Source organism: Astatotilapia calliptera, chromosome 17 (assembly GCF_900246225.1).
Source record: "Astatotilapia calliptera chromosome 17, fAstCal1.2, whole genome shotgun sequence".
Taxonomy (NCBI): Eukaryota; Metazoa; Chordata; class Actinopteri; order Cichliformes; family Cichlidae; genus Astatotilapia; species Astatotilapia calliptera.
Window position 1 is genome coordinate 34,569,657 of NC_039318.1, and position 26,457 is coordinate 34,596,113.

Here is a 26,457-nt window from a genome sequence, read left to right on the forward strand (position 1 = left end):
TCAGCCTCACCAATGATAAGATGAATCTACACAATCACTTAACAATGTTCTCATCTTCCCACTATCTGCACTGTAAGCCCTGTGTCCATATATCAACCAGCAGCCCCCAAAGCTCTTGGCAAGATAATCTAAGTCCTTGACATCAAATGGAATACAGCTATTAATACCATATCTGCCTATGTGTGCACACATAATGATCCACTTTGCCGGGGGTAAGATGGTGTCTTGTATGAGAAAGCTTAAAGTGTTTAACGTTGAGCAAGCGTCACATTAACTGTTTCTACTGCTGTCTCTGTACACGCTACAAACCTACAAGCCCTGCCCAATACCAGCGCTCCGCCAGCCCTGTGGCACATTTCTATAGCACAGATGTGTGTGTGAATCAACAGGCGCGCAGCTGGCGACATATTCCACAGTCGTGTAACCATGGTAATGCCAGAGAGATGCAACATTGGCTGGGGTGAGGTTTGTGCTTTCCGCCACAGTGTTCTAATTCCACAATAATAGCATATGGTTGGTGGTGGTGGTGTAGGTGGAGGGGTGGTGGTAGTAACGGGGACGGGCGATCAATAGCACAAATCATAGCTGAGGCGACACAATGGTTCCTGGTAGGGCTTACAATTCGCACACTCTGCAAGCGTTGTTACGTGGCAGGCAATTTTATTAAGAAAGCAAAGAAAGGTTTGCCAAACAATACACATCAATTTGTCTCTTAAATCACCCAGATTTGCATTGTTTTAGTGAGTTCTACCAAAATTACTGGTTGGATAATCACTATTGTTGCTGCTTAGAGGTGTAATCAACAAATTTGCACATGAAAAGTCCAATTCAGCTTGTAAAGTCAGCTTCTATTAAAGGGAAAAATATCCTGATCATTTCCCAAGGGTGAAGTTTTTTGGAATTTTTATTTTTTTTAAGATTCAGGAAGGCTTTTTTGTGTTGTGTGGGTTTTTTAAAGGGGTAGTTCTTTTATGAGGAAGACACAGCCTAATTAAAGGCAATTTTAAGATGCACAAGACAAATTTTCACCATTTTTGTTTTTTTAATTTCTTACGTGACTCGATGAACTGCAATATTAGAATCTCTTGTACGTCATGCAGTATAGTTTTTTTCAAAAAGGACTTGAAAAGTTGTCCTACTTTTCTCTTTGTTTGTTTATTCATTTATTTATTTATATGTGCACAAAACCCATTAATAACATAAAAGGAAATGTCTCGTACCAGATTTAGCTATCAGGTCATTTCCATCTGCAGTTTCTGGGCAGAAAAAAAGATAAAATACTGTTAAAATTGATCAGCAAAAGCACAAGATAACAGACTACAATTTCAAATTGCAAACTTCTAGGATTTACAGTTGTTGCTGTTTCAGACTATGATAAGTAAAACATAAACTGGTGAATCATATTTATGTCCCACCAATCAGAAAAATGAAATGCTGCCTTTCCCTGAGCCACACTGAGCAGTAATTAGAGATGAGAATAATGCAACTAAAGCATTGTTATATTTATACTTTATATTTATTATAAATTGCATGTACATTTTGGATTTGAACACATTTCAAAACATGCAACAAGGGTATAATTACCACTGTGTTGCATCACCTGGCCTCTAACAACAGTCTGTAAGATTTTGGCAACTGAGGAGTGCTTCTGAAAGCAAAAGGTTTTTTCATTCTTGTTTGATAAAGGAATTTCAAACGCTCAACAGTTTGGGGCCAAATGTTATGTGCCAAATGTTTTTAATGGGTGCCGGTTTAGCACACAGACACTTTTCTTCTGAGGCATCCTGTTGCAGTAAGTGCAGAGCGTGGCTTGGCGCTGTCTTGCTTCATCTGGGTGGCAGCATATGTTGCTCCAAAAGGAAAATATATCATTCAGCTTTAATGGTACCTTCACAGATGTAGAATTCACCAATACAATGTGCACTAATGCACTCTCACACCATCAGGGATGCTGGCTATGAACCTCGCACTAATAACAACCCTAATGGTCCCTTTACTCTTTAGCCCATAGACCATTTTAAGCATTTCTATTTTTTTCTTTGCATAACAGATTTTTAATCACACTGATTTTATTACAATTTTACTATTTGCTATTTACCCAGGCAAAACTATATGAATGCCTTTATACCCTTGTGTTTTTTATGTTTTCAACGATGTCACACCATTTTTATTTGACCAGCTATTAACATTTTTTTTTATTATCATTATTTTTACATAATGTACCTTTATAACCACTGCCCTGTATCTATAAGCAGGGTACGTGTAATAAGTCATACTTTCATGTAAAAAAAAAAAAAAAAAAAAAAAAAAAGAGTCTTTAATGTAACCAACAGGTGCAGAGAAAAAAAAAGAATCTCTACTTCTGCTTAATTTGAGCTGCCTGCTTTTACAAACACATGAACATTACTTGATTGGATAAAATGTCCAATCCACTCAAGGCATAGTAAATGTGCCTGCCTAATGTGTGATTTGGGAAAGTTTCATGACATGTAATTGAAGGATCAGTCCATTAAGTCATTAGTGTGTGTAATCTGTGGCCTTTGTTTAGGGGGAAAAAACAGAAGAGAAACAGACTTTCCGAGGGGCAGCAGACACAATTAAACACGCAGCAGCAGACACAAAGCCAAAACACCCAAAATATGTAAATGCCCTGCGCTGCATAGACAAACATCTGTGCTGATACACACAAGTAGGATTTAACTTAACACCATTTTGGGACGGGGGGGGGTTTGCCTCTGCACACTACCACACTGGATTTTAAAACAAAATCTGTCTCGTATAATATTCACTTGTATTCACATGTCTTCAGACCTCACATTGAGATTTGCAGTGAAGATATCGAAAGCACACTAGGATTCAACTCCAGATCTTGTGATTGGACAGTGAACTGTCCAATCACTTTTACACCTCTGAAAATGGAGGACTATGCTGTAGCTAAAAGTTTGCACAGTGATCACATCTTGATTTTTTGATTTTAAATCCTCTGTATTGATGAGTAAAGAAAAAAATATCCTCAATAAGCGGTGCCGTTTCCAAACACTTACGTGTGCAAGGGTTAGTGTGTTCATGTTAAAATGCAACTGTGTGTGCATGTTTGCCTGTATGCGTCTCCACACATGGTCATGATGCAATCGAAAACACCACGCACCACCAGCAGCAGCATGGTAAGATGACTGTTTCAATTGCCTCCAATTGCATCAGGTCAAGCAGAATGCGTCTTTGCTGGTGACAGAATGATAAAACAGATTTTCTTTTCTTTGTCCCCCTATCACACAGCTGACACGAGAAATAGAGACTCGGCAAGATCTAAAGATTCTCAGCTAGGAGAACTTCAATTTATGGCTTTTTATAGTCAAGTAATTAAGTTAATCTAAAAATATTCAATAACCCCTGCGATTATTCACAGAAGATAAATCATTTTTTGACAGAACTATTTCTCTGGATCATTTAGGAGCTCTATTGCTTTTTATCTGGAGCGATGAGAGAATCTCTGATTATAAAGGGAAGTAAGATGAGGCCGGATGCAGATGAAAGCGCAGCTATTGATTTTCAGCTTTATATATCCTACTGTTGAACGACGACGATGGCCTGTCTGATTGCGCTGATCATTTCCAAACAGCAGGTCAAGACGTGTCACTCTCACAACATTTAGAAACATCAAATGTGGCTATTATAGCGCTTGATGAGTAACTCCCGGATACTCTTCGTTCATTTCATCCATATTATATTTATATTTCTCGTCTCTACCTGCTGACTTTTTTGTGGAACAGACACAATTATCCTATTTTTTCCTGTTGTAATAATATCCCTTTAGGAAATAACTCTATAAAAAAAAGAAAATCTATAAAAAACCCATCCTCTGGTAATGAATTCAGTTTTAGTCGTGCACGTACTGGTCACAAAACAAAACAAAGAAAAAAAAAGATCCAGGTCGTCCTTCAAACACAACTACTGAAAACCCCCCAAAACAAAACAACAAACAAACTGTAAGAGAAATTACTCATCATGCTAATGATATACTTACACAAAAGATTGGTTTATTTATACACCACCTCAATAAGCAAGAACCAAAGTTAAATTATCTGAAGACATCTGTAAAGCTATGCCGTTTACATTTACGCATACAAAACTTTGGCTATGCCTTGTGCTGGTCGCACGTATATTCAAACATATCTAAACAGGTGTCAGAAGTTTATACCTGACATCCTGTAGTTTGGTTTTGACAGATTAAAAATTTTATAGAGATTTATGTGAATGGAAAACTGAACTATATCGAAACATTTTAGGCATTCCAGATTCAAGTTCCTGGACATGTGAATACTCACTTTTTAAATATCGATTCTTTTTAGCTTTTTAGGTCTTGACAGGGGGCTTTAGTCTGTAGTTTGTCTGCAAACACTTGCCCACTACTCTCCAGGCAGTAGTGAAACTGTGAAAAGTGTCACACCAAATGGAAACGGAGACAGTTTGTCCTTAAAGTTATGTTGTTTTTGCTTTGAAGGAGAACATTTCCTGTTTGCTTCGCTCTTTTCAAAGTTTTACTCCGGCTTGGAGAGTGGTTGGAAAGTATTCCCAAACTATTCAGCAACTTCCAAGCAGGCAACTGGCAACTGCAATCACAAAGAGGTTTTTAGAGGTTTTTGCAGATAACTTTCAGCAACTACTCACCAACAAGCTGGGGAATACAAATCTTCCCCTAGTGAGCGCACATTGCCAAGTTTTCTGACTGGTCTCTAGGTCTGATACCGGGCAAGAGAAAATGTACACTCTGGACAGGTTGATGGTGACAATCCTACTAGTCCTCCTTAAAAAAAAACAACAACACCTCAAAAACCCTGACCCTTTCTTTTGCTGACACATTGACACACACAAATAACCACCTGGGCACTTCAATTTATGGCTTATATGAAAGTTCCATATGACCACTTTAAGGGTATAGAAGTAGAAAATAAATGCAAAGTGGCTGCTATTGCCACAATCAACCGTGGTCTTGTCTAGCAGACAAGACCACGCTTGATTGAGAATGAAAGAGAGACATTTAATCAGACAGAGAAAGAGATAGAGCACCAAAAACAAATGGTTGATTCTATTTCTGCCAGTCCAAATGCTATTACCCAACCCTAGAAACATGGTGATTGTGCCCTAAACCAAATAGAGCAGTGAATACCAGGGCGATGCTCAGGCCAACAAAGCCACAAAGAGAGACAGCTTCAAGGAAAACTGAAGAGAAAGTCTTAAACCGCCTGAAGGAAAACAATGCTTATACCAAGTCAATAATCTCACCCAATGATTAAAGCAGAAGAAATTAGAGAAAGCAAAAGTAGATAAGGAACACAGCAGAAAAGACAGTGTTCCTCCTGGATGTCAGCAGCTGTACCCAGGCAATCACTAAGCAGCTCATTAGAGCTAATAACAGACGTTAATCAGAGGGAGACTTAGAACAGAAGACTCCGCCAACAGTGGCTAAACCACGGGGAGAAAGACGCCGATATTAGTTAACCGCCTACTGGCCAAGATCTACTCCACAGATTGCTCAATCTATAGACAGACAAACAGGCAGATGGATGGATACAAAGACCGAGAGGAGGGAAGAGAAGGGGTAGGATGGAGAAGAGGAGATATCACTATGCTCAGTTGCCAAGACATCGTACACAATTACAGTCTTCCTGTTGTTTATAGTTATAAAAGGTACGAATCCAACGTAGCTTTGCTTAGCTGAGTGGGAAAAACAGAAATAGGAACAATTTCTGATGGTTAAAGACAGGAGTAGAACCATCCACAACTTAAGTTATATGAACAGCTCGGCACAATAGTGAAAAAGCTGGCGAACTAATGGGACAATATGGCATGTAGCTGTAGTGTTTCAGGATTTTATGATAAATGAATGAATGAAGACCACAATAAGCTCTGGTTATAGATTTAAATCCAATTCCATTAAGGAAGAAAATCAATAAGTATACAGATAAGTATCAATAGCAAAACGCTGTGCTGGTGTCAATACCATTATTGAATAACACCAGGCCCTAATTAACAGTGTGTTAACCAAACAACAAATCATGTTCCAGCTTCAAATAAGTAAATGTGAGCCTCCCATTGCTTTAAGGGATTAAAGATGTCAAACATGAACTGCCAGCTTCCCGCGTTCGACGCTGATGCACCGTTGTTGCATTTCTTTCAGGGATGTAAAAGCACAAAAATGTACTGGTGCATCTCAAAAAACATATTTAGAGAGAGTAAAAAGTGAAACTTTTTTCCAACAAGACGAGCTTTCATACATTCATCAATAATAAACTGAAATACTTCAAGCTTTCTTTTTCCCCATTTTGCCAAATACAAGTTTATGATCATCAAAAATCAATGTTGAATTAAAAAAATCCCAAATTATTAAAATATTTAATGCATAGTTTGAGTAAATTACTATTCAGACAATATAAATACTGTGTATTGCCCGGGGTAATAAAGTAGATGTAACCACATACCCAGAGAAGACTGCTGACTTGACAGTTGTCTAGATGACGCCCTCCAGGAGGAGGGTAAGTCACAGAAGGTCACTGCTGAAAAGGCTGGCTGCTCACAGAGTGCTGTATGAAACCATATTAATGGAAAGTTGACTGGGGGGGGGAAATTGTGCAAGTAAAAAGGTGTAAAACACACAGGAATGGCCGAAGCCTTAGGAAGCTTGTCAGGCAACTTTGATCAAGGCTTTCACAGAACTTCACAAGAAGTAGACTGAGGCTGGTGTCAGTCAAGAGCCACCATGCATTAGGAAAAGGGCTACAACTGTTACAGTCAAAAAGATCAAGTTAATTGTGAAGCAGACACTGTCAAGGGCACCTTACTTAGGCTGTGGAGAAAAAAATTGGACTGCTGATCAGTTCTCCTATGTCCTCTTTTCAGATAAAACAAAAGTTTGTTCTTCTTTTGCAAATCAAGGTCCTAGAGTCTGAAGAGTGGAGAGGCACAGCATGTCTTTTGTCCTTTCGTCCTCCCCCCCAACCGGTTGCGGTAGATGACTGCCCCTCTCTGAGCCTGGTTCTGGAGGTTTTTTCCTGTTAAAATTGAGTTTTTCCTTCCCACTGTCACCAAAACACTTGCTCATAACGGTCTCATTTAATTGATGGGGCTTTCTCCATTTTCTCTCTATTATAGCAGGGTCTTTAACTTAAAATATAAAGCGCCCTGAGGAAACTTTTGTTTGGTGCTACATAAATAAAATCGAATTGAAATTGAATAGAATGAAAGTCTCAAGTCTCTGCAGTCTGTGATGACTCAGGTGCCATGTCATTTGCTAGTTTGGGTGGTCAGCTGCAGAAAAGCTTTTTAGAGATTCTGAGTTCCTTTTCCACCAGGACACTGTGAGCAGCCAAAACTGCCACCAAATGGTTTGATAACGATGTCACGGTTTTGGCCGAATGGGTAGCTACGTTCATCCAGTCTTAATCCCACTGAGTATTTGTAAGGTACTGTAACAAAGAAGATGAGAAACACTTGACCAAAAAAGATAAGCTGAAGAGCCACTAACAAAGCAACCTCCACAATGCTAATGGTCACATCTGTGACATTAAAGCAGCCTCAAAAACAGTAACGCGTGTATAAATAAACACACACTTCAGAAGAAAGATATTCCCGTGCTGTAAATCCTTTGTTGATTCATATTAGATACTGGATTTCTGTGATTTATAAGCCACAATTATCAAAATGAAAATAAAAAAAAGACTTGAATATTTCTCTTCACATGTAATGAATGCAGAATATAAAATAATCATATTCCAAAGGATAAACTAAGACTTTTGAATAACAAAAACTTTTTAAGATGCACCTGTAAATGTGTATTTCGGACGTTTTCTTTCTAATTAAATAGGGAAAAGAAAAACAAGCAAAAAGGTGAACTTGTATTTAACTAGATTCTTAACAGGAATATAAACTATTTGGTGACAGTATATTCATATTGCATCCAAAGAAGCAGCGATCAGCATTTGGCCCTCTAATGAAAACTAATAATTATCTAATTTGTGCAAATTCGTACTCTGACAAAACGAACTGCTGCAGCACTAAATACAAATGACTCATGGCCACACAAGTGAGTGACAAAACTGGTGACAACTGAACAAATCCTCTAAACTGGCACTTTACTTCTATGACTGCACATGTTGAGCCATTAATTATATAAACACTGTGCAGCACAGCATGGCCGGGTACACTGTGTCACGGCTAAAGCTACATCCACAAATAACAGATCAGAGAAAAGATACGAGGGAAGATGTGAAGAAGCAGAAGGACAAACACATGAATGAGATGCGAGATCAGGCTGAAAAGGCCAGAAAGGAACCGCTTAGCAAAAGCAACAGTAAATACTACCAGCCTTGTAATTCAAAGACAACATAACATCTCAATATCACTCTGGAAAGAAGATATGCTCATTTTCAGACATAATTACTTGCTTGATTCAGTTTAAGTTTCCTTCCAGTCAGACAAGCTCTTATATGTGCGGTGCTGTGTGGGTTTGTAATTAAGCCAGCTCACCTTGTCAGTCTGTGCTCTGTGTTTGTGTGAGGCCTTACATGCCTGCAGGCGTTTTATCACAGCTGACTGACAGTATGTTTCCATCTTCCCAGCTTTGTCCCTGAGTGCTCCACCTAGGCAGTCTATCTGCGTGCACACACACACCCTCCACAGTGGTAGGGCTCAGGCTGTATAGGGTTTCCAGCCACATATGGACAGCAGAGCTCAGTATATAATATACTTTTAATAATAACCCACTTGTTCATTAGAAGCATTTAGCTTGCGGATAATTTGCTGTGCTACCCCAACCTTGAGCCAAGAGCTAAGCTGCTGAATGCGGAACACTACTTTTCTTCGCCTGGTGAAAGCTGCAGTTTGCTGGCACTATGGCAAACCACAGAAAACACAATGCGAAATAAGGCATGTTGCAGGTTAATCTCTCGCTTTTCTCCCTTTTTATCCTTTGTGTTTATGGGAACTAGGGCTGCCACGATTAGTCGACTAGTCACGATTACGTCGACGATTGTCGACGACTTATTTAATAGTCGACGCGTTGTTTGAAGCTTTGTAAGATCACAAAAGACACATCAATGAGTAGTAGGATTTAAGAGTGTAATAAAGGCCTGAAACAGAAGATGGCAGCACTGCATGTACAAGGATGCCAGCTGCCGTTAAACCCCGAAGAAGAAGAAGCTGTGTCCCAGAATTCATAGCGCAGCCCAGCTCAGTTTCCAACAATGGCGGCAGCTAGTTAGTTTTAATATTACTCTTATTATTCTTTCTGGGTCACAAAATAAACGTTTAACAGATTTTCAGGCGAGAATGTAGCTGTGTAAACCTCAAACATCTGTTCAGTTTATCAAGACACCACATATTTTCAAAAGCGCTCCGACGTTTTTGGAGACGTCTGTTACCCACTAGCTCGATAGCTAGCTGGGGGCAAGGCTCACTAGAGCCGTGAGAACACCGGACTCCTGGCAGATCGTTTTCAAACCCACCGCCGTCTTTCGCTACTCAGGTTGAACATGATATATAAGTCACTTAGATAACTTAAAAATGATATTGTTTTTTTGTTTTGTTTTTGTTTTTTTAGTATTTTATTTGTTCCTGAGTAAATCGGTTTGGCTGAGATTAAAGTTATAGTTTTTACACAGCTGAATAAATGTCAAGCAGAAATGTGAGATGCTGGAGAATATACTCCGGTGTCCCGTTATATTTTAGATAGCAAGGAGTTTATTAAACTTCACCGAAATAATCTGCAAATGTCATTAAAATTTAATAAACTATCATCTTGTCTTTATTTTTAGTTAGCACCTTAAACACTTAAAGCTGTAAGCTAATAATAGTTATATAAGAGCAGATGCTGCTGGTGCAATAAGCTGTACAGTTTTACGTCCAGTGGATGAATGATCTGATTAGTCGACTAATCGCAAAAATAATCGGTGACTAGTCGACTATCAAAATAATAGTTTGTGGCAGCCCTAATGGGAACTTTATTCACATCATAAAGCAATGCCAAATGTCAAAGAAAATATGGCTGACATAAAACGATCAGACTAAATATTCAGTATATAATTCAGTAATGTCCCACCAGCAGACACCAGCTGCTCTGCATAAAAAGTCATAAACAGTATATTGTGGAGTAAAGCACACATTTCTCTCCATTTGCTTGATGCTTTGAGCTTGAAGTAGCTTCTCAGAATAAAGTGTGTATCTAGGGATCTGAGTAATCTTTATTTCTTCAAAAAAAAAAAGCTGTTAAAAACACTCGTACACACCTCAGCAGGTCCTTTAGTATACAAGCATATTCCCCCTCCTCCTGTCCATTTACTTCTCATTGGTCCTCTCTAAGTGATCATCATCATCTGTGCTGTGTAAATGTCTGCGCATTCTCTCTCTAACCCTTTATCTTAAGTAATTCACATTGCCATTTGGAGAAGAGCTCCAGCTTCTGTTGCAATAAAATGTATTCAAATATTAAAATATGCTCAACTTGGAACATTTTCGGTCTGTCTTCACCATTCATTTCCTCAAGGGCCAACGCTCTCTAAAGTGCACCATCCTACTTCTACAAGGACAACAATGTACAAAATGGTGAAAGGGCATCTTTAATGTCAGAACTGAAACAACTTTCTTCTGCAAAACAAAACTAGAAAAAAAACTGTAAAAGTTCTGCTTCTTTTTTTTAAATTGCATTGTAAGAGGTGATAGCTCCAAGAGCAAATTAACCAAGCACAGTGTCAATTTGTCATTTGGAGAAAAAAAACTTCAATTACCTGTACTGGGCGATAGCTGATAACATCTGCTTCCAGTAGCTGTCACTTCAGCAGGCAAAACTGTGGCAGTCAGCAGCTCAAAATAGGAAACCTTCTCTAACTAGTTACGTTTACACTTTCACTGAACAAACAGTGACCTTGTAGGCTGTCGTTCTGATGAAAGAAAGACATCTATTAAATTAATATTTATATCACATCTGATGTTGGAGATCACAAACACAGACTAGATCTCCCTGAGTACACTGTATATAAACATGTTGTTGTTTTCTACATGTGCTAAGTGGCTAATTGCCAATAAAACACAAGGATTTCCCTAAAAAAAAAAAAGAGATCCAAACTTCTTTATTTCAGATAATTCCATTAAAAATGCTCCAACACCACAAACACAGTCAAGATCTCCAGTGCAGGTACTTAAATTTCCTCATCCTTTGTCAATCCAAGTAGCCTCACCCATCACAACTGAAAAATGTAAAAAATTCTCTAGGATCTAAACCTTTCTTATTCTAAAACAGGAAGCATTTTGAGTTTATGGCAGTTGACTTCTTTTGAAGCGACCCTCAAGTGGTTCCTCCAAGAATTCCGCTTTAAGCTTTTACGTGTTGGACCAGTCTTCTGCTTGGACACTGCACAGTTATACCATGTCATTTTCAACATGAATTGAAACTAGTCATTAAGACCCATTAATAAAGTGTTTAGAAATTATCTACTAATGAGTTTAGTAAGAGTCAATGAAAAACAAGCATAAGGCTCATATTTCATAGACTTCTATATAATCAACCCTATTTCTGGAACTAAAGGATGTGCCCAGTGGTGGCCATTAAAAAGAATGTAAACTTAAGGGTTTTAGTTTTAAAACCAAAAGGTGCATCCATTTTTTTGTTTTCATATAATGTATATGTATATAAAATTCCATAATCCATAAATTCCATATAAATGTGTAAATTGTTCAGTGAAAGCTGCTGTATACAAGCATACAATGAATACTCAGTACAGAGCTAATAGCTGAATTCTTCGTGAATTCCTTGCAAGTGTAAAGCACTTGCTTGCCATTTTGTGCCTGCTATGACAAGTACAGCTTCAAAGCAGAGAATGGTGATGGGGTACACCAGGCCATTCATCTCTGTTGATACAAGGAAGGACTGCCCGGCTCGGCTGCTTCCTGACAGCATGGGGGCACTTTCTCAGTCGGTGATTTTTCCCTTTATGAAAATCTTGTTTTCTTGTTCTGTTGTTCATCCCTCTCTGTCATTCTCCATGTCCTCACTCTTTCTTACTCTTAAGCCTGCCAAGACACTCAGGCTGCTGTTATTTTCTACCACTTTGCCTCTATTCTAGTTCTGCTTCCTTTTCACTCACAGTTGTCAAATCCTCACCTCCCAGAATTTTAAAACACTCTACCGTTTTCTGTCTCCACGTTGCTTTCTTGTTCTCATATTTCTTCAGAGAAAATCCATACTTAGATATTGGCAGGCAGAATACATTATGGATCCACTGGTCAATCATAGCCTCTGCTCATTAGAAGAGGACCGGTCGAGCTCCTTGCTCCTGTCATGGCCCATCCTGGCCTTAATTAGATAGCTTTTATAGTCGGCAAATGGGAGAGGTGCTACTCCAGAGCAAATGGAAAAGCCAAAAGCAAAGTAATGCTCGGAGAAGGAGACACTATAGACATTCCAGATCAATTTCTTTGATTGAAAAGGGGGATCTCCTAACAGTCCAATACAAAACAACTTAAGTGTGTTTTTTTCCCCTCCCACTGCATCAATAATGTAACAATTGGAACTTTTCAATTTGGATTAACAGGCAGGTGTTAATGAAAGTCGGTGACACGAAGAAAGGGAGGAGTGCTGCAAAGTTGGAGTGGTTAAGAAGTGGAGCCATCACTCCGCATTGCATCATCAAAAGGTAAATAGAGTGTATGGCAGATGAACAAGCACTGCAGTGCCAGACCAAGGCAGATGTGTGACTGGAGACACAAAAACAAAACAAAAAAAAATACAAAAAATACAAACGAGAATGAGCTAAACTGAAAAACAAAGAGAAAGTAGAACAAAAGGAAGATAAACTAACTAAACGAACATATGTGGGGGCATTGTGTGAGTGGTACAGGGTGTAATGTTGGTCTTTTTTTGCTCACCTCATCCTATCACTGTGGGTTTTTGCCCAGTAGCCTACCTACACTGTGGCAGCAATCAAAGAAGACATTCCAGAGAAAGACAGAAAAAGACAATGACAATAAAATGATGTGAAAACAAGAAAGAGAACACCTCTAAAAGACTTGTTTAGAGGACAAATTATGCAGCTCGAAACAGGTCAAAGTCTTAATTACGCCCCCATCGGTGAACTGACTCACATTTGCAGATACTGGCTGTCACTCAAACTCACTCAAGGCTTTAAACGGTCGAGACGCAGACAAACACATTTGGAGTAAGGATTCGAAAATTCAATCTGATGAAGATTTCAGGGTTTTTAGAGCGAAAACTCTGTGTGCACTAGTGTGAGTGCAAAGGAAAAAGTAGTCCACACTGGCATTTTGCTTCAAGATGATCAAAGTGACTTTTTCAGTGTACTCCACATTCTGTTTACAGCTTTTATTTGTACTAATTAGGCCATCATACCATAATCAAAACTGCCAAACGACCAGCACTGTGCCACTTAAACAGACGGGAGTCATAAACGGACAGAGCTTTTCGGCGTACATTGGATAATGCAGACACATAAAAAACACATACGTTAAGCTGTTGTTACTGCAAAATCCTCGTCGGGAACAGTCACTGGATAAATGCAGCACTCTGCTGCACAACTGAGCCAAAGTACAAACCCAGGTGGTCAGAAAATGTAAGGAGTGCTGTGCAGAATAAATGTCTTCTACAATTATACAATGATTGTGGGACAGACATGAAACAAAATGGGTATCATTTCTGAACTTAAAATTGTTTAACTGATCACAGTTGTGGTCACTGACTTATTTTTTCTGCCCGAAAATGCTTGTGCTAACCACGGTGGCACGGTGGTTATAGCACTGGGATTAAACGAGATTCGAACATACTTACCAGCTGCACTTAGTCTGCGATGTTTAAACTGAAATCTAGCAACCTGTGACACTGTTACTTAACTTATGGCAATATTTTTAAAACCTATCTTTTGAATGGAAGGGCAAGTGAAACATGAAAGATTAGTTAAACATTTCAGCACGTTGATATATTGCTGCAGGAAGTTATGTCTGCCCAGTGGAACATTGAGTTTACATCCCGGACTAGCCCCCAATATATTATGCTCTGAATCAAAGCCAACATTTAATACAAAATAAAACTGAAAAAGAAATAATCAAAGCAAATAAATATGACGGGCAGCATAAAAAAGGGCAGCACGGTGGTTAGCACTGTTGCCGCCCTATGACAGCTGGGATAGGCTCCAGCACCCCCCGCGACCCTGAAAAGGATAAGCGGAAGCGAATGGATGTTTTCTAGAGATTAGTTAACTGAAAAAGTCCACAGGAAACAACACAAAAGCCAACGTTTCTTGAAGATTAAATGTGTATTTGCTCTAATTTTTAAGAAAAAGCAAGCTTTCCTTATAAGTTCATATAAATGTCAATTAATTATTTGTACATAAAATATTGTTAATAATAAATAATACAAAATAATTACAACTTAAGAGAAGGACATTTCTGCCTTCAGCGTGAATTCATGACTTCAATTACATGGAAAGGACGGAGAGAGAGAGGGGGGGGGAAGGGGTAAAGCAGCATAAAAGAAAACAGAAGAAGAGATGGCAAAAGGAGACGACAGCCAGAGAGTGCAAGAGCACAGACAGCATGAGAGAATCTCACTTTCTACCCCTTCAGAAAGGAGCAAAATTAGGCCCACTGCATGAAAGAGCCAAACCTCTCTCTTCTTTGTCTATCCCTCTCCCTCTCTCTGCGTCAGAAAACAAGAGCACCTAACAACAACAACACAGCGCATCAACCCATCATGTAAGATGCCAGCCAGGCACGTTTGAAGGTTTGTTGGCTGTGTATGTTATTCAAGGCTCATCAGTGCATGGAGATACACAGGAACAAAGCATGGGGTGATGCTTTGAAGATCTGACAACAGTCTGAATTGCCCAAAGAGAAGAGGAGAGAGGAAAAACATGCAGAAAGAAGTAGGGATAGAGGAATAAAGAAGAAGAAAATGACAGCAAAAGAGAAGGTAGAGGAAACAAACAAAAAACAGGTGAAAAACTTTATAAAGAACAGTGGAAAAAGTAAAAGAGAAGAGAGGCTACGTCAAAGAAAGTAGCTCATTTGCATAACATCATTGGCACAAGCCGTAAGAAGGGATGGCAAATATGTAGATGCAGTTTAATAGTGAGTTCTTCTAAAAAAATTCTTATTTGTGAGATATCTCAACTGTTTTCAGCTTCAATATAGCAATAAAGCTTTATCTTAATGACGCTTATGCTTTATAGATATGTGACTTCAACGTCCGCGTCATTTTGGAGGTTGTAGTAAAAGCACCAGACGCACTCCAGCACTGGAAGTTGTTATATTGTTGTTACATTTGTTAAAAATGGTGCTTCTAGCAGATTTTAAAATGACAGTAAATTTGCTGTGTGTAGTGTTGTGTCCAAAGTAGTACACAGAAGCAATTGGGTCCAACCTCTTAAGGCTCCCAGCAGGGTCACAGTGTGCATGGTGTGTGACTTACTGTGGTTTCAACAGTAGCTCTATGTTGCATAGCTTCAAAGATGAGCCAAAACATAGCACAGAGAACTTAAACTAACCTATTTTTGTGGGATGTATGGATTCTAGGAAGCAGCAAGAACTGCACACATAAGGGGAAGGATTTCTCTTTGTAGGAGTCTCTCGACAAACTAGTACGTACAGCTTATTATAAATGTAAAACAAACAAGAACACAAAAGAAAAGGAGGTAAAATGTTTTTTTTTTAAAAATTGGTCACGTTTCTCAATAAAGAAAAAAAACAACTCAAAACTCTCAGCAGGTGGTTGAAGGTGGCTTATCCTCTTTTTTCTTTCCTCTCCCATGTTCTGTTCACCTGATGTGTGTGCAAAACATCTGTTTTAAATTCAGAATGTTCAGCTTGAATAAAAAGAGCTGCAGAATGAGGAAGAAAGGTGACTTAAGTAATTTTGAAATACTCACACCAAACCACCTGGCACCAACAGCCATGCCGTTCAGAAACTGATTATCTAAAGGGATTTTCCCAAAGAATCATCAATTGAATTTATACAGAGAATGTTCCAACAAAGAGAGCGAGCAGCAATTCTTCGGGCCTTGTCCATGTCAGAGGACAATGGCCAGATTGCTTTAAACTGACACGAAGGCAACAGTGAGCATCTCTGCATGCACAACACAGAAGACCACACCACAGGCTGAGGATTACAGTTCATGTAGGCTCACCAAAATTTGACAACAAATGATTGGAAAAATGCTTCTATCCTAATGATTCTTGTTTTCTCCTGCAAAATTCAGATGGTAGCGACAATATTTGATGTAAACAACATGAAAGCATGGATCAATCATGCCTTGTATTAATTGTTCAGGCTGATAGTCATATTTCATTGGCACATTGTAGATCCCTTAGTCCCAGCTCTCAACGCCACAGAGCTTAGTCTAGCCTGAGTACTGAGTGACGATCGTGTGCATCCCTTTATGAACACAGTGTACCCATCATCTAATGGCTGCTGCCAAAAGGATAAAACACCATGTCAAAAAGCTCAAATGATCTCAAACTGCTTTCTTGATCATTACAATGAGTTCACTGTACTCAAGTGGTCTCCTCAGTCACCAGATCTCAATCCAACAGAACATCTTTGGGATGTGGTGGCATAGCAGGTTTGCCAATATGGACCCAAAATGTTTCGAGCAGGGGTGCAAGCCAGAAATGGCGAGCTTTATCTAATAAAGTGGTTGGTTGGTAAATTGCAGAAAATGAATGGGAAATGTAAAATAAAGCATCATTCCTCGTGAATACTGTCAAATGCTCTAAATGTAGATGGATTTTCTTGAATTCACTCATAATTAATCTCACAAAAATCATGTTGCAACTCTAATCGATTCATTTAACATCGCCACATTCAACATAAAGAAGGTACGAGCAACATATTTCTGCAACCCAAGGAGGAGCTCACTTGATGAAAGGAACCCTCCATGATGGTGATATCAAAGATCTTATACTGTAAACTGTAAATTATGCTGTCTATAGCAGATTTCAGGTTAACCAAATACTTTTAAAACACAGTAAATCTGTGACCAATACAAGGTAATATGTGGAGCTTCTCTCTCGTCCAGAGGGAGTGCATGCTGCAGGATTTCCTCTCAGCAAAGGAAGTGCATTCAGGATCGGAAAATCCAAATTAAAGAGATTTTTGAGCACTCTTCCTGGGGAGAAATGTCCCCCTGACTACAGCTGAAAGGAAGCAATTTTAGTATCCACTATAGGAGCAGGGTTCAGCCTTCAGAGTAAAATCTAATCGGATATGGAAAGTTCTCTGTCTGAAGAAGAGATGGAAAACAGGAAAAACATATCACCTCTGCAGCAACCTCCCTTGATGCATTTCATTACGCTCAGGCAAGCACCAAGCTTAATTCCACTTAGTTCGAATTTGCCTGTTTAGGCATAATCATTGCAGTCTTTTAGTGTCTCTGCTGAAACTGCAGGAAAAAAAAAAGTGTTTCTTAGGATGTTAACAAGGTCGTCGTACATATAAAAACATTCTCTTTTCAGAATGTTTTTTTCTTTCTGAAAATATAAGGCTATTAAACCTGCCTCATTATCATGTAAGATTAAAACGACAGGTAAAATTACAATATGATGGACATTTTAAGACCCTTTCCATCAAAATAACAACAAGAACGTCTGCAGTGCTGGTGGGAAGTAAACTGTTGTTGTATATTATGTTAGCTTCCCTGTAACATATCCCTGTAACACTTTCTTGCTATTTAACAATAACTTGTTAAATTGCAAGGGCTGCACGGTGGTTAGCACTGTTGCCGCACAGCAAGAAGGTCCTGAGTTCAATTCCACCATCAGGCCGGGGTCTTTCTCTCCCCCGGGTACTCCGGCTTCCTCCCACAGTCCAAAGACATGCAGTTTGTGAGGATAATCCAAATTGCCCATAGGTGTGAATTTGCACGTGAATGTGAGCGCGAATGGTTGTCTGTCTCTGTGTGTTAGCCCTGTGACAGACTGGCAACCTGTCCAGGGTGTACCCCGCCTCCCGCCCTATGACAGCTGGGATAGGCTCCAGCACCCCCCGCAACCCTGAAAAGGATGAGCAGAAGCGAATGGATGGATTGTTAAATTGTTGCCTACCCCTCACCCAAACCCACAGGATGGTCCTGCTGGGGCTTTTTCCTGTTAAAAGGGAGTTTTTCCTTCCCAATGTCTCCAAGTCCTCCAAGTCCTAATGGCTCTAATTGTCAAGGATTTATCCTTGCAGGGTCTTTACCTTACAATATAATGCGCCTATATGCAACTCTGGTTATGAATTGGTGCTATATAAATAAAGATGATTTGAGTTAAATTCACAGTGTACATACAGTGCAGCAAAGGAAAAAATGCTACAAAAAATAATATGCAAGAAGTTCCATCTGGTCATATTTTCAAGTAGTTCAAACATTTAAAAAATAAATCAATAAATAAAAAATAAAATTATATCGCACCTATACCGGCAATGAAATTTCTTGCAACTGCTTTCCCCCTTCTCATGTTGAGGATCTGAAGCAGTGTTTATACTGTCAGAAGAGTTAAGTGTGAAAGGAAAATAAAGCATTCATCTACACAAATGTGGCACAACTTAAACGCTCACAGCAGGAGGGCCCTGGGAAAAACAGCGCGGTGTGCACACACACACACATATACACGCCTACACGTGTCATGCTCTCTCACACACATACTGTACAGTCTAATTCCTAAGTGTTAACCAGAATGCTTTGATAGATGGAGCTTAAAAGCACATTCGAAACACAAACTGTAACCAAGTGTGTGTCTGGATGAAAGCAGAAAAGAAAGAGGGATTGAAAAGAGGGGCGAGAAGAGGGCACACAGGTGCAGGAGGAGCTCTTTGGACACAGAGTTGTGAAAAGAGAAACGGTCTCAAGGGTCCCGGGGTTGATTTCCTGTGACCTGTGGTGATGAACCGGCGAGTAACCCCTGAGTCTCGCCAGCTACAAAAGGTGCCACTCTGCACTGTGGAGAGTGGCACTTTCAGCAGAGGGGTAGCAGAAAGAGATGAGTGATCCTTACTTCAAAAGGATATCACACAAAAGATTAGGGAGTTTTAAAGTGAAAGTTGAAAAAAAACAAAGGGGGGGGGGGGGGGGGGGGGGGGTTGCCACTCACCAATATATTCAAAGACGAAAACGACGAAGAATGGTGTGACCAGGTCGTTGATGCCTTGCACGTAGCCGCTAGCGGGATGCCGGATGGCCCAGATAAACAGGATCCGTTCAAAAATCTTAAGACATACAAACATACACAGAGACAGAGTACCAACGCCATGAAAAGAGAAGAAAAAAATTCAATCCAACACTCTAATAACAACATAGTTGTAGAAATTTTTAACACAATGATTGACAACATTTCAGACATTAAGCTGGTTGGAATTAGAGATTTAAATCATTAAAGCATACATGTCAGAAAGCGAGTGAGGTGTGGAAAAAAAGCATAGGAATCATTTCAGGCGTGCTACGCTGGTAAAGAAGAAAAGCTGGGTTCATGTCATGGGAAGCAGGTTTCAACTCTGCCACATTAGCTGATCATCTACTTGGAATACTGTTTAAACCCATCTCTTGAAAAACTAAAGGTAGCCTGGGGACTTTTGATCACTTGTAGCATATTTTTTTCCTTTTTTAAGAGGGCTTTGTTTGGTTTCTTTTACAAAAGCATAATCCAGCAGATCTACAGGCGGTCATGCACATACACTCCATATTAATTATGGATGTAGCATCCAGTTCTGAAAAGTGAATCAGACTCATAATTGTCAACCTAAATTCTTTCCAATGCCCAGCAAAAGGGGCGTGGGGTGGGGGGGCTGACACGTTCCTGATGAGTTTATGATCTGGATCATTAGTTTCTAGTCTCATCTGATACAAAACGATGTTCATTTTGTAGCTAATGGTCCAATTTAGAAAAAGACAATAACGCGATGGCTGCTTTAAGACGCATTCAGTTCAATTCAATTTTATTTATACAGCGCCAAATCACAACAACAGTCGCTTCAAGGCACTTTATATCGCAAGGTAGACCTACAATAACACATACAGAGAAAATCCCATCAATATGACCTCCTATGAGCAGCACTTTGGCGACAGTGGGAAGGGAAAACTCCCTTTTAACAGGAAGAAACCTCCAGCAGAACAAGGTTCAGAGCGGGGTGGAACCCAGCAGATTACTGTCATCTGTTTTTCAGTCACATCCGCCCCTCCCTCGTTCAGGTGCACTGAAAGTCACTCAACCTCAGCTGTCAGCTGGTCAGTTTTTGGCTAAATGATTTGATTTTATTTAGAAAGAGGGACAATACATATTAATGAACATTTTAACAAATGTAAATATGCCAGATTGTAGCCTTGGGCTAATTTCCATCTGCAGTGTTTGGCTTAAGGCCCCAGTTATTTTGTTTGCAACCTAAGTAGCAAAGGGACAAAAGATGCACCTCATTAGCCAAGCTAGTTAGATAGCACTATAGTCAGCTGACACAGTCACATAGTTTAATGTAGAGCTTGAGCGATACTGAATTTTTGAGGCCGATACCAATAACAATACTTGGAGATGTCCACCTGAATCTGCTTAGATCAATTGGTTATGTTTTTGGCAATTGAAAAACAAACGTGTTGTCAACAGTGAAAACACCAACACTGCTTTGGCGAACAAACTATGTGACATCAAAACTCATAAAATGGCAATAGGATGTTTCTACCGCCTCTTCTCTACTGCCAATGCCGATACATCTACAATTAGCAATTATATAATATCGGCCTGCCAATACATCCACAGTTAATATGAACCATTTCTTTGGCTCTCCATCATCACTGAGCAACACCTCAGTCTTTAGCTCCTCAGCTGTATTTCTTGTTCTTAAAAAAAAAAACTCACTTTGAACTTTGTTCTCTGATTCTGGTGTTGGTCTCCTCCCTCCTCACTTTGTCTCTGTCTCTTCCTCTTCCCCTTTGAGTTAGTCTCCTCCATCTCCTTCTCTTTCCCTTCTTTTCAACATTTTTTTTATGCAAGGCAAACACTTCCATCTTTGTTATGGGTGGCTGTTTAATACTGTCAGCCCCAGTGAATTAGAAGAGGCTTGATGTTTAGCTTGGTTTTTTTCTGTTGTGCAAATGGATTTCCCTCCAAAATACGAAGACAGAAACACATTTTTCTTACACCTTGATGTACCGCACCCATCAAGCCCTTATGTTTTGGTGACCATGTCAGGTTTCTGTCACTTTCTAAATAACCTCATACCTCATTGTTTTATGGTATATAACATGGTCATGGTAAGGGGTTTTTTGTTTGTGTTTTTACTGGGAAGTGTCTCCACAAAACCCTCGCCTTTTTATTTAAAGTAATTCCATCATTGCTAAGACAGTGGAAGAGAATGGTAAGCTCTCCCTGGCTTTCTCCTCCACACCTCACACCACCTCTTTCCCTATCAAAGCTGCATCCATCAAACACAGGAGAGGTGCTGGTGAGAGCAAGGGGAGTGGGTAATGGGACTTTCTTTTCATGCAGCCTCAAAAGCCGACATGCATATTTCACATTGGCAACCGCTTTGAGTGAACTCATGCACACAAAAACTACCCGGTCCGCAGCCGTTTTACTGTGAGGACAAAGACTCTAAACTCTGTATGTTTGTCTGTGGCATCATTTGTATATGAAAGCGAGAGAAAACGCAGCTGTAACTGAATATTTTCTCCAGGAGAAGATAACATTAACTTCATTTGGAGAAGTCCAGTTTAACTTCAGATTCTCCTAATAATAGAGGCTTTTTTTTTTGGGGGGGGGGGGGGGGGGTGTCACAAAATCAGCTTTTCTGTCTCCTTTGTCAAAAAACTATTGTTCAATTCCATTAGCTCCAGTCCCCCAAGACCCAGATAAGGATAATCTCCAGAGATAAAAAAGAAATTGTTACAAGAAAGGTGTCAACTCAAGAAAATGTTCATTGGTGTCTTGTCCAGATCTTGGGGGAAAAGGGCTGTCCCACATTCAAAACATTAGTCTATTAAATATCCTACAATAACTATACGAGTCGCTTACATCATACCTATTTGTTATGCAAAGACTAAAATTAAAAAAGCTTGTGGTATAAGGCTCATACTGTGCTGAGTGATAAATCCTGCTCTTTTAGCCTATAATCACAAATTGTATGCAAAACACAACACATTTGAATCTTGTAATTGCTGATTATCAACATCTCCTGAAGACAATATTGTACTCGAAAACAAGAAAAACTCCAACGCTTTAGATACCACTTAGGAAATCACTGCAGAATTGCTTCAATATCCCTCTCTCCCTGAAATGGAACAGACTGTTGACTGCCTTCCATCTTGACTAAATCTCCGGAGCCCCAGAGACAAACAAGTGAATGAAATGAAGCAGAGGTGATTTTCAGGTGGCACCGCAGCAAGTATAACCATATAAATAAAAAAAAAAAGGGAGGGGGGCCTTGGGAGTCTGTTGCATACCAAAATATATGAGGAGCACACTGCTTGAATATTTCAGTGTATGCTGGTGGCTTTTATTTAGCACGTAAGCGGGAAGAGCTGATGTGTGGGGATGAGAGGGAGAAAAACATGGGATCTGGGAGAGGGGAAATGGAGGTAAAAGGAAAAATACAAACATCAGATGAAGTAATAGTGCATACTGTAGATAAGATACTTGGTAGAAAACAAGCACCCAGCCTCCTCCTTGTCTGATCTCATTTCCACGCTAAGCTCCCTGCTTACAGCCTCGACATGTATCCTGTACAAAACAGGGGCAATGGGAGGTGGCACTGCCTGGGGCAACGTGCGTATGTATTCAAGTGTTTGCACATATTATAGGTCTGTGCACTCCTGAATGACAGCAACCCTCATCATTTTCTTTCACTTACAGGTACAAGAGAAAGTTTGGAATTAACATAAGTCTTCATGTAAGTCACAGCAGTCTGACTAAACAAAATACACAATCTTATTTTTGCATTAGCAGTCACGTGCAGTGGAGGCCAGATAGGAGCAGCACCTCGTGCAACCTCTTTCAGCAGTAAACAAATGCAACAGGAGGCTTTTAGAAACGCTTTTTCCTGCAGGAGTGTTTCAGTGCATCCATCTTTCTTTGGATAACTGAGCAGCCTTCTTGATTTGACCATTCCAAGATATTACCTTTCTTCTTTTCTAAGTTTAATCTACTTATCTACTAAGTAAAGCCTGAAAAAATTCTGAATTCATTATTCCCCTACTGACTGCAAAGCATCCAGATCTCGAGGCAGGACAGCAGACCCAAACCATGATGCTCCCTCCACCATGTTTCACTGTGTGGATAAAAGTTTTGGTATTGGTGTGAAATATTTTGACTTATTTTTGGCGTTTTGTTTTATTTTTTAACACAACATTGCACATTGTGGCATAAGATCATTGTTCTACGTCTGTCCTATAGGTATGAAGAAGTTAATTACCTCTCAAAATTTGTTAAGCACCAGACTTCAGATATGTGAAAAAGTGAAAATACACTCTTTGTAAGCATTCTGGCATCAGTCACCATGATAATTAAAGCAAAGCTATTTGGCTGAGGTAGAGAAAAATGAGGCATAACCATTGGGGAATTTGGGATTTTAAACGTTTTACGGACATAAGTAACCATAAGTTGCTAAAGTATATTATTGGCATGATTACTGTTTTTACTACACATATGAATAAAATGGTAAAAAGTTAATTAACCATATGAGTGTTGATGTTGCATGGTTTATCCACCAGAGGGCACTCTGCAATTTCCCTGTTGGCAACATCCCTGTTAAGAACGCCACAATTATAACAACCAGATGATCACCGCACTGTCGGGTAGATTGTAAATGAGGAAATAAGAAACTACTCTTAACAAATGTTAGGAAAATCTGCTTATGTTTGTGTCTGAAAGAACGAATGTATCGGCTGAGATATCGGACTTTTAAATCAAAATATCAATCCTATCAGTTGGATTGATACAACAACAACAAAAAACAAAAACAAAAAAAAAAACCAACCTACACATGACACGATTTCTTTTCTCGTAACCTTGTATGTTATTCTGCTGATAACTGTCCCTTTATGTTCCCCAGCTATAGCAACAGTTGAGTTTAGCGTGTTACAAAAATATTATGACCTCAGCAGTGTAGTCATACGAGGTGCTGAAATGCAGAAAACAGAGTTTCAAACACTTAAATACATACTAAGACTTATTTTTAACAAAAGTCAAGACATTACTAGACTCTTTAATGACCTGCGGCCAACTTGACTCTTGTGAAACATCAAGTGGTCTTTTGCAAAATAAAAATAAATAAATAATAATAATAAACATTGTGACCCATCATTTCTTTCTTGAAGATCCGTGTTTTCCTTTGTGCTACTTTTCCATGAACACATTCTTATTGGGTGGGTTTTTGTTTAAGTGGACACGTGAACAAAGGTTTTAGTAACTTAGAGATTTCTGCTTGCATTTTGCTGTTAACTTTGGATCCTTATGTTTTCTTTAAATTTACAGACTTTGTTCTTGGTGTGATTCCAAGCTTTAGGACAGAGGTTTTGTTAATTTTTTCTAGTCTGCATTGTGATTGATTACTTCATATGTTCAATGAAGATCAACCATATTTTCACCTAAATGCAAAAATCCCACTATGTTGTATGGATGTCTGAGTGTGTATGTGCGTGCTTCCTCGCACCTTTGTGCAGGTATACACACAAAGCAGCTCGGAGCCCTGGGCACCTCATTAGCCTCCACCTCATTATGGAGTTTTCTATCTGTGTTTTCACTTCTCTGCTTCTCAGGCCAGTGGTTCTACTCATGACAGGCCATCCCTGAAGCACTAGAATAATAAGATAAGCTTAACCCAATATAAATGAATGGAATCAGGTTAATATCCATGTTAAGTTGCACTGGGATGCTGCACTGATAGTCCCTCAGACCAGTGGAGTAACTTCTTACAAGAATTTCATAGCTAAAAGACCACTAACCATACTTACATTATTTCAAGTTATTCTGTAACTTACAATGAGTAGATAGTTAAAGGTTTCAAGCCATAACCTGGCTTATAGTTTCTCACACAGCCCTGACCCTGTTCTGGCTTTACACTTCATGTTTATTGAAGTGTGACATTCTGAAGGGAGACAACAAATCAATCAGATTTTAAATGTCTTCATTGATATAACTATTAAATTACATGTGAAATCACTATTGTCAAGAAAAACCACTGATTTGTGGTTACGACAACTTTGTCACTTTGTGTAACTTATGGGTTTAACACATTACTTCTGAGCCAACTAAATCATCTGCACACATTTAATACAAATGACCTAGTAAGCCAAAAATCTAGTAATTAAAACTGTATTTTTTTAAGGTAAAATCAGTATTGATTATTGTAGGTTCTTCGGAAGCATCTCAAGGTGACTATTGCTGTGATTTGTGGCTATATGAACATAACTCAATTCAAGTGAATTGAACTAATAGAGTGTAATGACAGGTTGGAAAAGTTGTTTTTTTTAATGAACATTACAAAAAACATCCAATACACAGTATATGTAGACTTAAAGTGATACTGATTCATATTAAGTAGCTACAATCTGCATTTACCCATCAACAGAGAAACTGAGCAAACCCGATCTGAGTGAAATCAGCTGATATTAATTTTATACGTATGATAAAATATGTAAAAGCGCAGCAGCTCTGTGTGAGAAACAAATGCCTTTAAAGTATTGTTTATGCATTTCTACTGATCACCATGAGAAAAAAGGTGCTTATGGGTTTTCCTAGCTTTTAACCATATTGTCCAATGTGCACAACTGTGACTAATAGTTCAATGTTTCAAACATAATGCTCAAGATGTTTTGAAGAAAATGACTTCTTATATCGGCCATAACAGAGCACCCAACTGTAATAAGAAATGCTTCAGTAGAACTAACGAAGCACAACAAAAAGATATGAAACTGCCAACCATGCAGAGTGAAAGTTAAAAGGGATCTAATCCCATGCATGTAATTATTAAAATCATGTGTGTTCTTCGCTTGAGCAGCTGTGTATGTGCCCCATGCCAAATCATGCAGTGCTTAAGCAAGGGTCTTCCCATTTTACACTCGCAGGCAGATAGAAAAACATTAAATAAAGTAAGTAAATAAATCAAGATACTGAGACTTGAGTGGAGACACTATTTTTACTCTAACACTCAACTACTCGTCACAGTTTGTGCCCCATTTTTTCGACCTATATCGTTTTAACTATTGTCGTGTTTTTCCCCTATTTGTAAGCCATCTCACATGTTCTGTCTTTAAGGTGTCCAACATCATCAGTGCCTCTAATTCCAGGACCAAATCTGCCTAAAAGCAGAAAAGGGAAAACCCTGCTAGGTGAGGTGGTGTGTGTGCAGCTGGAGGGGTCTCACCTCTTGAACAGAAGCTTGTTGAAAGAGAGGAATAAGAGGATTAGTTCTCGGTATGTCAATGTGAATCTGCAGAG

The 26,457-nt window shown here is 39.2% G+C and overlaps 1 protein-coding gene across 3 annotated transcripts in view; it reads right to left on the minus strand.

The window, feature by feature from the left end:
- The window catches only part of tbc1d22a (TBC1 domain family, member 22a), a 166,514-nt gene that overhangs the window by 81,991 nt on the left and 58,066 nt on the right, over nt 1–26,457 (minus strand). For 2 of the 3 annotated variants that reach the window (XM_026147265.1, XM_026147264.1), the window contains 2 exons: nt 26,384–26,449; nt 19,129–19,243 (listed from right to left, as the gene is read on the minus strand). In XM_026147265.1, the coding sequence (XP_026003050.1) occupies nt 19,129–19,243; nt 26,384–26,449 (181 nt within the window). The remainder of the gene's footprint in view (nt 1–19,128; nt 19,244–26,383; nt 26,450–26,457) is intronic. The other variant, XM_026147266.1, reaches the window with a different exon arrangement.